This window comes from Cervus elaphus, chromosome 19, assembly GCF_910594005.1.
Source record: "Cervus elaphus chromosome 19, mCerEla1.1, whole genome shotgun sequence".
Lineage (NCBI taxonomy): Eukaryota > Metazoa > Chordata > Mammalia > Artiodactyla > Cervidae > Cervus > Cervus elaphus.
The window spans coordinates 59511000-59527071 of record NC_057833.1 but is presented as its reverse complement, the minus strand read 5'-3'; the positions used below and the strand labels follow the sequence as shown (position 1 = coordinate 59527071).

At 39.4% G+C, this 16072-nt stretch overlaps 2 protein-coding genes across 12 annotated transcripts in view; one reads left to right on the top strand and one right to left on the bottom strand.

Moving 5' to 3' along the window:
- CCDC191 (coiled-coil domain containing 191) overlaps positions 1–8423 on the bottom strand; it is an 88122-nt gene extending 79699 nt beyond the window's left edge. For 3 of the 6 annotated variants that reach the window (XM_043874038.1, XM_043874043.1, XM_043874041.1), the window contains exons 1-3: positions 8174–8422; positions 6002–6040; positions 231–372 (exon numbers count right to left, since the gene is read on the bottom strand). In XM_043874038.1, coding sequence (XP_043729973.1) covers positions 231–372; positions 6002–6040; positions 8174–8266 — 274 coding nt within the window. In that variant the 5' untranslated portion in view covers positions 8267–8422. Of the gene's footprint in view, positions 1–230; positions 373–6001; positions 6041–8173 lie in introns of those variants that run through there. The other 3 variants (XM_043874039.1, XM_043874040.1, XM_043874042.1) reach the window with 3 other exon arrangements.
- Positions 8424–8516: 93 nt separating this feature from the next.
- Positions 8517–16072, top strand: part of QTRT2 (queuine tRNA-ribosyltransferase accessory subunit 2) — a 39509-nt gene continuing 31953 nt past the window's right edge. For all 6 annotated transcript variants that reach the window (XM_043874051.1, XM_043874048.1, XM_043874049.1 and 3 more), the window contains exons 1-3: positions 8517–8663; positions 14090–14311; positions 15070–15125. In XM_043874051.1, coding sequence (XP_043729986.1) covers positions 14112–14311; positions 15070–15125 — 256 coding nt within the window. In that variant the 5' untranslated portion in view covers positions 8517–8663; positions 14090–14111. The remainder of the gene's footprint in view (positions 8664–14089; positions 14312–15069; positions 15126–16072) is intronic.

Here is a 16072-nt window from a genome sequence, read left to right as displayed (position 1 = left end):
TAACTGTGTTATGTCAAAACTGCCTCTGGATGTGGTTCTATTTCAAGAGACAGAACAGGCCTTAAATATAACCTTACTTGAAATACTGGAAGTAATTCCAGGGTAAATTAGCTTTAGGAAAGTAGAAGCAAACAAAAATTAAGAACAAGAGAAAGAAACACTTTCGTTCTGTACTCTGAAATTCATTATGAGTTATGCTTTATTAAGTTGTACTCCCAATGTATTCTTACCTTCTGTGTAGACTTCTTCATGATCTTCTATTTGCTCAGGTGTTTCCAAATCTACAAGTTGGCCCCAAAGCCTTCTGGATAAATCTGAATTTCCAGCAGAAAATACTTGAGAAACTGCAAATTCAGATGCTTTCTCCACTCTCTTTAAAAGAAAAAAAAAAAAATCCACCAAGATGACAACTTTCTTCAGGGTTAGAAGATTTCTCTCCTATTCAAGATTCTGATTTTCTACCAACTACCAAGATACTTTCTTTTTTCCATTCTAAAAGATACTTTGAGGTTTAAACATCCACCCCAAATAATTTCACTCATTAAACATGAAATTAATTGCAGCATTTTACCAAGTTTTAACAGGTGTTTATGAAGTTTATATTTGAACAAAAGGGTGTTTAAGCTTTAGATGACTTTTGTTTAGAGCATTAGTCATGGGATCCTGACACCGGGATATTTAAAAAAGTATACAATAGCTTATTATTAATAGTTTCCATGCCACTAGTACTTGCATATGAATGTGAACCAGAAGCAGGTAGCTACACTTCAAATTCCTACACCTGAAAGAAACTTCCCATATATATATCAGGCAAACTAATAAAATTGGGATAAAGGGTCACTGAACTGTAGTAATTCAGAATGTTAACTCAACAGTGAAAATCTAGTAAAAACATGGCCAAATTCACAGAAATGGGGGAGGGGTTGGCAGAGGTGGGCAAACTCTTGACATTTTGGTTTACCTGCATGCTCAAAACTTGTCATAGGCTTGATCTTTTAAATTATTAAGGATTTCATATGCTAAGTCTGAATTAGAAGCAGAGGAATAAAGTTGGAACATCAAGGTAACTTGAAAAAGAGGTCAAAACAGAACATATGGGATAAAATATGAATCAGAATAAAAATGGTCTAACCAGGCAGAGAGTCAAGAAAGTATCCTTGACCTTCATGAGGTCACTCTGGAGAGATGTGTTCTCTTTCAGAGCCTCCAACATGCCCAAGTCAATGCTGTTGTTATATATCCTTTACTTAAGGGTCATGATATGCTTGGTACCTAGTCCTTCCTTTTAAGGTCCTTAAATTCTAAGGCAGAGAGATAAATTTCACATATACTGTATGTGTCTGCATGTGTATACATACATAGACACATATTTGTAAATAATGTACAAGTAAATAGATCAACTCTAATTTTTTAAAACCAAGATCCACAAACAAAATATAAAGAACAAAAACAGGGCTGTAGATATAGTTCTTCAGGCTGTGGGTGAAAGAAATAACTTTCCATGACACATCATCTCACCTGAGTTGGAATCTGCAGATTCTTAGGACAAAAAGAGATTGGAGACAGAAGGAAGACTGATTTTGGTACTAAAGAAGGGCAGAGTCTGGTACTGACAAGTCAGGGAGTAAAGAGAAATGTGTGCTTGGCTCTAAGAAAGAAAATGTTTGGGCTATCACTTAAAATGAAGCTTTGGGGGGAAAAATGCTAGATGATAGTAAGGATTAGAAATAATCTCTGTAATTCCTTGTTTTAAAACATTACATCCTTACCATTTTTTTTTTTTTCAATTTAAATACATAAGAGACTGGAGAGGTCTCATGTGTCTATTTAGCAACTTTTTTTTTTTTTTTAAAACAAGTTGATTAAAGGCTAACTCTGTTCCCAGGACTGTGGACAACAAGGGGGAAACAAAACTAAAAGCTTCTGTTACCAGAGTTCACTTTAGTTTTGGTTACATGTGCCATGTGTGCAATAAACAACTTAAGAACAGTCTTAAAGCAATACAAGGTGATTAAAAAAACTGAACATCTTCAAAAGTTTCTTACTCATTGACTATGCTATAGGGATGTAAATTGTAAAGGAACTGTCTCGGTGAGTCCTATGATCATATAAATGTTTAACATGTGCTCCTTATGTCCCATGGCACACACTGATTACATTACCCACTACAGACCCTGTGTAGCCTGTTGCCATTGATGCAGAAATGGCAGCTCTATAATGCACTCCTTCATTTCCTCAAGGCTGGCAGGTACATACACAAGTTTCTTGACAAACTCCCATGTGCAAACTGCATATCCATATATAATAGTCTTCTGAGTAATGTATTTTTTGAAAGTGACCAATTCTTTCTTAATCACTGTTGCTGTTGTTCAGTTGCTAAGTCATGTCCGACTCTTTGCAATTCCATGGACTACAGCATGCCAGGCTTCCCCGTCCTTCACCATCTCCAGGAACGTGCTCAAACTCATGTCCACTTAATCACTCTGCATACAAGTAAATGCTTGACACTGTATCTGTGTGTATGAATGCCAACATAACTCCAAGGAAAGGAGTATAGAATATAGGATTATGAGGGTAAGGGGAGTGAGGGGTAGTTGTTCACTGAGAGAGGTGTCTCAAGCTGAGATTTAAGGGAAAGATGTGGACTGGCCTCCTAGAGAGAGGGTATTCTGAGCTGGAGATCATCATTTAAAAAAAGCAAAAGACTTACCTGATAGAGGGGAAGGAGACTGGCCTGATAGGAGTCATGCAGTATAAGAGTAAAAGGGCTGTTACAGGGAGATTGATATTCCAGGGAGACTGACAGAGGCCCCCCTAGAATTTACTGCTTCTTCCCTGGTGACTCAGGTGGTAAAGAATATACCTGCAATGCAGGAGACCTGGTTTCTATCCTGGGATTGGGAAGATCTCCTGGAGAAGCAAATGGCAATCCACTCCAGTATTCTTGCCTGGTAAATTCCATGGACAGAGGAGCCTGGTGGGTTATAGTCTGTAAGGTCGCAGAGAGTCACGACTGAACAACTAACGCTTACTTACATGACAGCATGCAGAACTACCGAAGGTTCCAAGAGTAGAGAACTGACACAGTGGAAATGCTTAGAAAGCTCAAAGTAGCCAAATACACTGGAGTAAGAAGATGAGTCATTCTACCAAATCAGGATGAAGCTGAATTGTAAGTTGAGATGGACCGTTGCATTTGAGTGACTAGCACCAAGATACATTTCTACCAAGCATCTGCCTGATTCTAAGTGACTTTAATGTCCCTGAGAGTGACTTACCAACATTTCAGCCTCAAAGTTTGCTTGATATGTTGTATGCCAACAGCTTTCTCCTCAACTGCATTTAGCAACTCAATGACATGCTCATCCCCAACCATGTCACAAAATTTTCCATTGTTCAAATCAAATGCTGATAACCCCCTCTCCCCCCATCACTCCTATTCATCTCCTTTTTTGACTCCTCCTAATCCATACAGTGGTGTTGCACCTAACCAAGCCCCCTAGTCACCGTACACCCCCTCCTTCTCCCAACCTATGAATCCTTTACAGGGTCCCCTCCCTTTCCTACTCTGTGTGGATATTCACCTACTATCTTACATAAGCCTCAAATGTTTTGTTCCTTGCCTCTCCAATGAAAACCTTCAAGCCTGAATGAAACTGATCTACGAGTTCTTGGTATCACAAAAAATAGTGGTTCCCTGCTTTAGCCAAGTTCCAGTTCTACTGAGTGATCTTTGTTTTCTGCCCTGAGGGAAGTCCTTTTACCATCTTCACCACGTTCCACGTCCTTCCCATATATGTCCCCCTCTTCCATTTTGAACGAGTGGCCCACTCAAGTGGATTTGGAAGTCTTAGTCTAGAGTTGTAACTGTTTAAGGTATACTCAGAGTTTGATAATATTAGGGAACAGACAAGAAGACAGAGAAGCAAACAGAAAGGTATTAAGAGAAACCAGAGGAAACAGTGTCACAAAAAGATAATGGAGGAGAGAATTTCTAGCATAAAGAAGTGATAACTGTATCAAATAACCTTAAAAAGCTAAAAGGACAAGGAAGAGACCACTGTATTTAGTCAGGAAGTCATTTATGACAACTTTCTGTGAATGGTAAGAACTAGAAACTGAAGGAAAATAATTGTGGACACAAGAGGACAATAAGAACACAAAAGCAAGGAGTCTAGGCTGTATTAGACTATACTAGTCCAGTCCAAAGACACTGGAAAAGAAAATGACTGTGGGATGAAGTGAAGACTAACTGATTTTTTTCAAGACAGGGATGATTTGAGGGTATAATGGAGAAAGAGCTACTGCAGAAGTTTTAGAGGAATGATAAAAATCTAACCAAGTGAAGCTAGCTGATAATTGCATGAAAGAAGAAAACAGTACAGAGCAGAATTTTATCTATTTTACTTAAATCTTCCCCTCTGGAGGAGATGGTAACTAAACACACAATCAAGCCCAGGAAAGGTTTGATACTGCAACTTTCAACTCTGACACACAAGCTGAGCTTGATGTAGTCTGGGGAGTGGACTTCCCCAAGGTTAGCCTCCACCATGGTGGACCCATCTTATTGTCTCCTAAGTCAGGCCTTCTGCAGGAGCCCGCAAGCTTCCCTGGCCCCATCTGTACGAGCGCTCCACCCCAGGGACTTCAACCACATCCTTAATTCTCCTAACAATTTCAAGTAAGTTGTTTAGCCCCCACTGAACTATAAACTGGGCTTCCCAGGTGGTGCAGTGGTAAAGAATCTGCCTGCATTGCAGGAGACTTGGGTTTGATCCCTGGGTCAGGAAGATCCCCTGGAGTAGGAAATGGCAAGCCACTTCAGTATTCTTGCCTGGAAAATTCCATGGAAAGAGGAGCCTGGTAGGCTACAGTCCAAGGGGTTGCAAAGAGCTGGACACGGCTGAAGTGACTGAGCATGCACACAGCACAGACTATAAACTCTGAAAAGGCAGAAACTGTACCTGCCCCATGCACTGTTATACCTCCAGCGCCCAACACAGTGGGCTAGTACTTAGTAGGAACTTAATAAATACTGGCTAAATATTTATAATTATTAGAAACTTAATAAATATGGTTAACCATGAAAAAATGGTTAACAATGATTATAATCGGGCCTAGGTCCCATCTGGCCTGGAGCTCATAATGGCTGTCAATTTAGATAAGTAACAGCTCTTCAAAATACTAACAGGCAGAAGGATATTTTCCCAGGAAAATACTGCATGATTTTGAAACATGTGGTGCACAAATGAGTTGAGTGTGGCAAGTTGCCAAAATGACACTTGGAGGCACCTGAAGCGGTATAACAGTACTTTCAAATAGTACTTGGTACTGAAACATACATCTCAAGCCTAGAAGAGACCTCAGAGGTTATCCAATCCAATCAGCTCCCCCACCTGACTAAATGCTCAAATATATTCCTCAACAGTCCTAACACTGAGTGACCATTTAGAATCCACTTGAATACCTCCAGTGAGAGAAAATCCACCTCTTTACAAAAGTGCCCACTCCATTTTTGGGTTGCTCCCATCATTAGAAGATTCTCACTTGTGATGCATGCACAGTTTTTATCTACTGAATTGGTCTCACAGGTCAATGTAGCTACAGCAGTATGTTCTTTCCAATTATCTGGGGAAGTCCACAATGTCCTCTCCTAAGGCATGTCCTCTCCTAAGGCATGTCCTCTCCTAAGCCATGTCCTCTCCTAAGGCTTCTCTTCCCCTGTCCTTTAATCCTCTTCATATGATCCTTGTGGCATTTGAAAGGGATGTTATCTTGTCATTCATGCTTTTATGAGAAGCAACAAAATCATGAAAATGTACTAGAGTATAAAACTAAGACTACACACACACACACACACACACACACACACACATACACACACACTCCCATGGGAACGAAAACAGCAAAATATATGCAAAATGGAGACCTATTAGTATTCCTATTCCACATGATTATGTGTGACTCTTAATTCTCTATCTTAATTATTAAATATCCTTACCTTAATCCAGTGTTCCACATTGTCAGGGTCAAACACAGGCTGTAGATAATATATACAGAATATTAGTGCATTTATCTATCAATTTTGCCATTTTAATCTGTCCTTCTAATTAAAGCATGTGGGAAAATGTTCCTTAGTCTGTCCCCAAAGCATCATTAGGAAGTTCAGCAACAAAAAAACACAGAATGCCAGCAGCATAAAAAACATGAAGCCTTTTCTGGAACACCTTCTGACAGTTTCCACCTCTTACCGAGGTCCAGCTCCAGATTCTGATTTAATTGGTCTGGGGTAAGGCCCACGTGTACTTTTTTAAAGGGTTAAGAGCCAAGATAGAGGAATATTGCATATAATATTCCTTATAAAAACCCAAATAAGTACTGATTAGTCAGATTATTCAAGTGCCGTGAAAGTAAATCTGCTTGGAGAAAGGTGTGTGCCTTTCCTTAGGTCTCTCTTTTCAGGAATAACCTGTATTTACCAAAAGCAGGGATAATGTTTGGTCCAATAAGAACTCGGGGGTGGAGTAAGGGATAACCAATCATCTACTGTTTTACAGAGCAGAAAATGAAGCAGAAATCACATAAATTTCTACTCAGGTCAGTCAGATATTAATCTGAAATTAGAAATCAGATCTGCAGAACAACTTCTTCACTTTTTGTAACTCTCAGAAGTTTGCAGAATTCCCTCCAATAGTCACTTAACAAAGAGAGGTATTTGCTTTGCTAATAATTCAGGTGGGTTTTTAAATAAAAAAGGGGATATCTAAACTAGCATACTGACACATCGAGGAGGGAAAGGTATAAAACTATCTTCACTTACATAACACTTCCCCTTCAAAGCACCTTACAAATAACTAATTAATGCAGCTGTACTGCTGAATAATTTTGTAGCTGAAACAAAGAAACAGCTGATCCTATTCAACCACAATTGAGCCCCAAGCAGCTCAATTGTGTTTTTACCTTTCTATCCTATAGGCAGTAGCAATGAGCATCAGCAGCAAAAATTTTTCCTTTTGGGATCCCAAAATTGTCCCCAGTTTTTACCTTTCATCATCAAGTTTATAATCATAACCTATTTTGGATCCAATCTATTATAGAACCTACACAATAGAAGCAGGCGTTGTTTCCAAGTCAAATGCTCCAATCTGCACCCTCCAGCATCTGGGGCAAGATATTTACTAAGCAGAGTATGTCCAGTGCATTATTTAGCTGGTATATTTAGAATAGCCTTCAAGCACAATTGCCTAGTGGCCTCAGAAAGGCCACATGTCTACACAATAGTTTTTAAGGAGGTGTAAATTATGGGTGAAAACAGCTGTGAAGCTGCTCTGGTGCTGAAAGCTAAGATTTCCATTTGGTACTCCCATTTATTTACATGTAAAACATTTCTTTCTTTTTTTTTTTTAATGAGTACTTTGGTATTTATTTAAAACATTTATTTCTGTGACGTTAAAAGTAGTCTGTGAAAAGCACACACCGTGTCACTGGGACTTTGCACTTGTCATTTACACGTTTCAAGTTTACAGTGGGGTTCTCAGTTTTCCATCTCTTTGGATGCTAGGGCACAAAAAAGGTGACAAATATAAAGAACATCTATTTTTTTTATTGCTGCTTGAGTTTAAAGATTTTCAAGTGAATTAAGTTGATATATTCAACATCCACTTGCATTCCTGAGTTCATTTTACAGACTTTATGTAAAACTAGGAGAGGGAATATGAGATAGAGGATTTAAGGTGAAAATCTTATCCCTTCAATAAAGAACAGGTTCCCATGACTTGCAAAACATTAAAAAAAAAAAAAAAAGAAGAAGAAGAAGAAATGAAACCTTGGGGGGACTTCCCTAAAACAGGCGTTGTGGGATGAAGGAATACCTCTAGAATTCTCTTCACTGGGATGGGTACTATTAAAGATTCTCCGGTTTTTGAGAAAAGCGTTAGATTGAAACGGTTCTTTCACGACGCTGCCATCAAAGCCGTAAGGCAACCAATCCCCCAAATCCCTAGGACCCCTTCATTAGGGCAATGCAGACACAGGGTCGGTCCTAACTAGGACCGGCCAGATAAGGATGCCCCTGAGGGAAGAGGAAGGAAGCGCAGGCAGCGCTGTAGCTGTCCTCAGGGATGGTCCCCGCCTCCCCGCCTCTTCCCACGAGCTCCCGATAGGAATGGATCACCTTGATGGGATTCGGCTTCCTTGTAAACTGTTTCCAGCGATTCAGCCCCGTCCTCTTCCTGGAGGAGGGCTTGTCCTGGGGCGCCAGCAACATTTTCCAGGTTCAGGCACGGACTAAGGCCAAAGCTGAAACAACCACTCCTTTGCCTAGGCTGCCTCCGAGTCTCCGTGGGAGTTGTAGTTCCTCTGCTCACAAGGGAGGTAGGCGTGGGGCGCAGCCGAACCACCACTCCCAGGAGGCTTTGCCCAGGCGGAACGAGCCCGTTCAGTTACCCATGGCAACGGTAGCGGTTCCTCCGCCTCCCAATCACCAGTGTTCGCTTTGCAGTTACCTTTGCCTTTTCCTGGCGCCCCGTGATGACGCAGTGTTCCCTGATTGGCTCTGGCATCGGAGGCGGTGGTGCGGGCCGAGAATTTTGCGAGCTGGACACGTGGTAGCAAAGGAGAGAAACTAGGGAGTTTCAAGTTCCCTGAAGTTGGGAGGTTTGCACGTAAGTACCTCCCTTCCCTACTTCGAATGAGTGGGGGCTGCTGTGAGAGAGTCGCGTCACGTCGCGTCTCGATCCTTCCAGGTTGTGTTGCAGTAACTCTGATTGTCCTCCCGCCATGTCTTTCATTTTCGGGGTCTCGTGGTGGGTCCTGGCTCCTGTAAATCCAGCTTCTCCCAAATCGTGTGGCCTCACCTCATCTCAGAGAGAAAAGTGTCTCCTTTCAACAGGAAGGAAGGGTCTGTTTAAGGGTCAAGTTCCCATGCGGAAGTTTTTCTAGATTGTCCAGGATGCTTGGAAGGGTTGGACCGATCTCGAACACCTGAGCTAAGCACTCCGCGAAGTCTGGGGTCCCTGGAGATGGCCCATGGAGTGAAGCTAAATCCGTCGTTATTGACTGAGCCTAGGTGTTCCCGGGAACTGTCCATTCTGGGATATGTAGGTTCATAAGGCAGAGTAGAGATTTAGATCGGCAGCTTTGGACCCAGTCATTTTGTAGTCGTATGACCTTAAGAAACATGTCTGATAACTCTCGGACCCTCGGTTTACTCAAATGGGAGCAATAGTACCTAAATCATTAAGAGTGTGGTACCCAGTAAAAATCAGTGTATGCAGAGACCTCTACTTGGAAACGTAAAATAGACTTGAGATTTGTGAAAGATCAGAGAAGCTTTGCCCTCAGACTACTGCACCAATCATAGGACCTGCTCTGTAACGAGTTTTCATTGAAAGGGTGATGGTTGATTAAATTGTGCTACATCCAAGCTATGCAATATCATAGAGTAGTTAGCTTCAACGGGTAAATTAAGCTCAGTGAATGCCACCAATAACACTATAGCAAAATGGAAAATATGACTGAAAATTATGTCTTAACATTACAGTTAGTATGTAAGCATTGCATATGTTTATGGACAAGATGAGACATCTAACAGACTACCAGCCTATTAAAATACAGGTTCAAAAGGCTCTTAGTTAGCTCAGTGCACCATATTGTTTAGAAGTCCTTCACACTTTTTAATATGCACGTACAGACAGTGTAGAGTGTGTATTTGTGTGTATATTTATATATATATGCAATTTTTCTTTTGCAAAAAATATGTTCACCTAAGCTTGCTCTTTTCCCTCAACATATTGAAGTCATCTTCCCATGACAGTCTGTAGAGAATCCATTAAGAAACATTAAAAAAAAAAAATCCCTTCTTTCATAAGGGAATAGAGGGAGGGGAGAAATATGTGACAGTGGAGGTGTTAAAACAGGTACAGTGCTGCCACAGGTGCAGGGAATCTTGGTTAGCCCTTGTAAAGGCATGACTACTTGTCCTTAAAGTGATTAAGAGTTTTTCCACTAACCATTATTTCCAAATGGCTCTTCTAATGGTTAAGACTTAACCAGGAAGTGAAGTGTGGATGTTTGTATACCAAGAAAAGCGTAACCCCAGATATCTTAGAAGAGACTTATAACAAGTGAAAAGGAAAAGGGCCAAATAAAAACCATTTAATACTTTGGAGACTGTTGGTTTGTTTCTTGAGAACTTTGCTTGGAGTAGTAGATTATATCACTCCAAAAACATATTTTAAAACTATGTGTATGTGTGTATATATTATATTTACATTACTCTGTAATAAAAGCTTTTTGTGTTTGAGCCGCTAGAAAAGAGGTGCAATTATAAAAATACTAACCACAAATTGACCAGTAATTAGGAGAGGAAAGCTGGGTTCAAAGCAGGACAAAGTTGCATGTTATTTTTTAAATATTGATTTCTGGGTAAAATACATTCTGATGTTTTCTTTGTATTTCTTAATATTTGCATTCATCCTCACAATACAGAGAATCACCAATAGCAGTTTATCTGTTGGAATACTTTTCCGTAAACCCAATTGTCTGCTTTACCTCGCTTACTTTTTCCTTTGATGCTGTGTCCATTCACTGTTTAGGGTAGGACTCTTAAGAAACCCTAAACAGCAGAATGTGAGTGCATTCCATCAGAGTCCCATACTGTGGAGAAAACCAAGTGAGTATTTCTCTCTAGCTGACCTAGTGAGTTCAGGACACTAAGCTGAGGACTTTGAATTTCATCTTTAAAGGTTTGGTAATTAAACTTTACATCATATCACAGGAGAACCCATCTCTGCATCTAAGAGCACATGCATCTAAGAGCACAGTGGCTGATGTCTGCTAGAACTAACACAGACCTGTAATAACTGACCTTGGGTTAAGGATGAAGGAAGCTGTTTCTTTGATTGAAGAAAGAGTGGCAAAAGGAGATATGTATATACAAACATTGTGTTACTCTCACTTCAAAGATGTAATCAAAAGCACAGGCCTCCTGGCAGAGACCTGGGTTCTAGATTCTGATTAATCTCACTTAGCCTCAGAGTCATGGTTGTGGAACAGCAGAGGGGATCATCAAGTTCATGACGAGCTCTCCGTTCAGCGTCTCTGGTAGTAATGGTCAGACTTAACTATTCTCAGCATTTCTAAAGTCTAATGGCAATCATTCATTACCTGGGGTGTTAAACAGAGGTTTGCTAAAGAGTTGTGGATTGTTTTATCTGAAATTGAGTTAGCTTGACATGGAAAAGCACATTGTCTTATGCTTGTCAGCAGCTTTGTCAGTCCGATTTATTAATAAACTGGAAGAATGAAAGGGTTTGATGAGGAGGAGTAATAATAAAAATTGGTAGCCTTCTAGTCTAAAACTTCATTTTTTCAAACATGCTAGTTTTATCCAATAAAGGCTGTTTCCACTTTTATATGGTCAACTCATGTATATACATTGAACTCTTGACAAAGCTTAAACACTTAGATGAGACAGAATTTTTGGAGTAAGTGGAAGAACCAGCAAATTCTTCTCTTTAGGCCTTTCTGAAAATATGTGGGACAGTGCAGTTTCTTACATTCTCAGATGTGTGTGAGTAGTAAGTGCTAAGTTCTTGCAGTGTTAGTAACCTTGGTCCAGTAAATTTTCATTAGTTCTTATTTTTGTCTCAAAAACCTATTGTTCCTTGTTAGTTGATTCTAATAGAATAATAAGGTTGATTAATTAACCTTAAAGTGAATTTCTCACCTTCATGCTTCCCCCTGCTTTAATTCTCTAGAACTTAGATTGCAAAATACATTCTTTAACTTTGCTATAAATGGTTTCAGAGCTCTGTTAGTTTCAAAACTATTTTTATCACTTGAAATCAGAAGATTATGTGTATTATTTGATAAATCAATAAGAAATATGATTTTGTAAACTGATGACTCTTGTATTTTCTGTGTTACATTCTTATTAGCCTGTAAATATATTTAATTTTTTGGTATAAACTTCCTTTTATTTTAAGTTTTAATATGTAATAACACAGTTTTATAAAAAGTAGCTTTTATATTACCTTTTGTTAAAGCATAACTTTTTTCCCTTGAAAGTGGCTTAGTCATGTCCAGCATTTTGTGACCCCATGGACTGTAGCCCACCATGGAATTCTCCAGGCAAGAATACTGGCATGGACTGCCATTTTCTCCTCCAAGGGATCTTCCTAACCTAGAGATTGAATCTGCATCTCCTACATTGCAGGCAGATTCTTTACCATCTGAGCCACAACGGAAGCCCTCTAATACTCTCTATTTGTGTGGGTTCCAATGAGACTTTTTTTTAGTTTTTTTTTTTTTTTTGATGTGGACCATTTCTAAAGTCTTCATTGAATTTGATACAATATTCTTGTTTTATGTTTTTGGGTTTTTTGGCCTCGAGGCATGTGAGATCGTAGCTTCCTGACCAGGGATTGAACCCAAATAATCTGCTTTGGAAGGCAAAGTCTTAACCGCTGGACTACCAGGGAAATCCCCAGAGTTATTTTTATGTCTGTATTTGTGATAACTTGAAATAATGAAGGTTGAGTCATAGAAAATTGACCAGCCTTTCCTGAAATACTCATATCTTAAAAAAAATTTTTTTTAATTGGAGGGTAATTATTTTATAATATTGTGTTGGTTTCTGCCAAACATAATTCATGTTTAACATGAAATCACTTATTGAACCATATAGAAAGTAGTTATTCTTATTTCCAAATTCCACAAGGATTATTTTATTTCAGTATAAGAATTTATGGCTCCCAAGAAAGGAATATTTGCATTTCTGAATATCTTTTAACTCATGATAGATAATGCTTTATTTGGTAAAACATCTTTTAAACAATGGTTGACTTTCAGTGTGGTTTAATATAGTGCTTAAGGGGATGGGATCTAAGGTTGGAACCATTCAGAGAGCCATGTTAATTTATCTATTAGTAAAACTGGGTCTTGCCTAACTTGCAAAAATTTAAGAGGATATAGTGCTTGCTGTAGAGACACTGGTATTTCAGAATGCTGGATATCCAGTGACAGTTTGCAAAATGATCTGCCATGCCTGGTTACCAAGTTTTACAGGGCATTTAAGGAATTGGAGCCTGGGATTTGCTTTACTGAATAATAAGACAACCCAACAAAGTAATTGACAATGTTTTCTAATTTTTTTTCCCCCCTGTGTATCTGTGTAATTTAGAAAGTGTATCTTTTTTTTTTAATCAAATATTTTTCCTTTCCAATTGTAAAAGCAACTTTGCTTGTGAATTGCGTTGATGCGCCACAGTTTCTCACCTCTATTTTTAAAAGAACAAGGTTGGAAAATAATCCCACTTCTCAGAGATAATCTCTGTGTTTATTTGTTCATATATATTCTTCCATGAATGCATGCTCAGTTGTGCCTGACTCTTTGCGACCCCATGGACTATAGCCTGCCAGGCTCCTTTGTCCATGGGATTTTTCAGGCAGGAATACTTGAGTGGGTTGCCGTTTCCTTCTCCAGGGGATCTTCCTGACCCAGGGCTCAGACTCCAGCCTCCTGAGCCTCCTGCACTGGCAGGCAGAGTCTTTACCACTGAGCCACCTGTGAAGCCTATATATTCTTCCATATATTTTAATAAACAGCAGAGTGCTGCTTTGGAACCTGTTTTCTTCATTTAATTACATGTTAGGAAGATTTACTATGTTGCCTAGTATCCTCTCAAATCAGAGAAAGAAAAAATAGGTCAAAACAGTATTTCTTAAGCAGTGTGACCTTTCTGTATACACATTTTCAAAGCTGAGAGTAAGCCTTGGCTTCAGAATGCTCTTCCCATGATTAGTCTTTACTTCTGTCCTTCCATTTGTTTGGTTTTCATCAGCTGAGACAAAACTTCCCTGATTGAATTTAAATATGGTTGATGTCATCATATTGCTCTGTGACTTTGGGAAAGGTACCTTATTCTCTCTGTCATTTCCTATCCCCCTATTCCTGATATCTAAAAAAATTCTAGACTGGGAAGTATATGAAACATGATATTTATTTTTCTGTAAGTTGCTTTCTTTCAAAAATGTTTAGCCTTTGGCCATCATGGAACTTCTGAATGTAATGTTCTTTTCTTATCAGGACTTAGAGGAATCCCTTTAAGATGAAGCTAAATCTTACCAAGGTGGTTAATGGCTGTCGCCTCGGAAAAATAAAAAACCTTGGCAAAACAGAGAACCGCACCATGGACATCCCAGGCTGCCTTCTATACACCAAGGCTGGCTCCGCCCCTCACCTGACCCATCACACGCTGCATAAAATCCATGGGGTTCCTGCCATGGCTCAGCTTACACTATCTTCACTGTAAGTATGAGACCTGATCATTCACATGTCAACTTTAGCAGCAGCTTGGTTACCTTACTAAGTTGAAGTAAAGAGAAAGACTTTTTTTGCTTCTGTATACAAAATGTGTAGGCTTTTTATAGTGAAATCAGAAGAGAGATATCAAATATTATACATCATCTGACCATAACATGGAAGGCACAGGCTGGACCTACATGTTAGAGCTGCTTCGCTTTTCCATACTGCCTGCATTGCCGCTCCCAGGGGTGATGGTGCCCATAATGCCCCATCAGGGCTAAACTTGGGCCCGCAGGGCTGTCTTCATGCACCAGCCTCAGAGTTTCCTGTCTCAGCACATGTACTTGCCAATTCTACTTTAGGGTAACAGAACTAATGGAGTGAGGTCATTTTGTGTCATGTACATACTGACCTTATCCCTAATTGAAAAATCTGCTATTTGATCAAATTACTCTGCAAGATTGTATTAGTAACAGTCATTTTAAAGGAACAAGGGGAAGAAGAAAATCTAGATATTCTGAAGCCCTTGATCTTTGCTAGGTTCTCTTTCTCACAGAGCCACTTGCAACTTAAAGACCTTTGTCCTGGCTAATAAACTCAACCTAATGAGTGGGGACTCCTGAATATGTGTACTTGGTGTTTTGAGACTACACTTACTATCATGTGGCTCATTTGGCTGAGGAGAGGAGGCTTCAGTTGTTGCATAGAGTATCTGTAGAATGATTCATTATTATGTTACATATTTTTCTATTTTCTTATAGGGCAGAACATCATGAAGTCTTGGCAGAATATAAGGAAGGAGTTGGAAAGTTTATAGGTAAAATTTAATCAAGTTATTTGCGTGTGCCTTCTGGTGTATTAATTTGGAGGTTGAAGATGCTTTTTGTTTTTTGACTCTTCATGTATACGGTTATTCAGTCATGAATATAATATGCATTTATTGAGCATCTAAGAATAGGCATTGGGGATTCAAAGATGAGTAGGAAACAATTAACTGCCCTAATGAAACTCAGAGCCTAGTTGGCATTAAGATAAACAGGTAGTTCTAATAGAGTGTGGTGACTGCATTTGCAGGATCGGGAGTAGGTACATGTATAGTGAGAACCTAGAGGGAGGAACATATAACCTGCTGTAGAGTCCATGTGAACGGAAGTCAGAATAGAGATCTCGTGGGTCAAGGAGGAGTAGGAGTAAGCAAGATTAGGAGGTGGGTGTAGTGGTGGTGGTCGACAGGTTTGAGCTGACGCTCCAGGAGGAGAGCAGAGACCTAGAGGTGAGGGATTGCATGGAACACACCTAAGACCCAAAGCAGGCTTGTCATGTTTGAGCCTAAAACACAGCAGAGGATGAAGAGTTTATATTCACCTATATTCTGATATGTTAATATTGTCTTCTGTTCCAGAAATAGGATTTTAAATGCCAGTATATGTGTCCATTTATTTATAGGAAAAGCTTAGCAGTGATGGCCAGAGAACCAACTCTTCTCCAAACAGTTTTCTTCTGAAGCTTTTCCTCAGTGTCTGGGACTCACTTAAGTGACTGAAAATCCATTTCCATTGGTTATTCAGTCTTGCTGTTTCTGAGGGAGACTGCATGATGACTTGGTTGTCACAATGGCCTGTAATCTCCGTAGAGGAATTTATATAATACCATTTCCCTTGATCTGAGACCAATTTTAAAAACTGGCTTTAAAATATCCAAGCATATAATTAAGTGAAAATAGCTAATATAAGCTTTCTAGAGATAATTATAATAATTGAAATT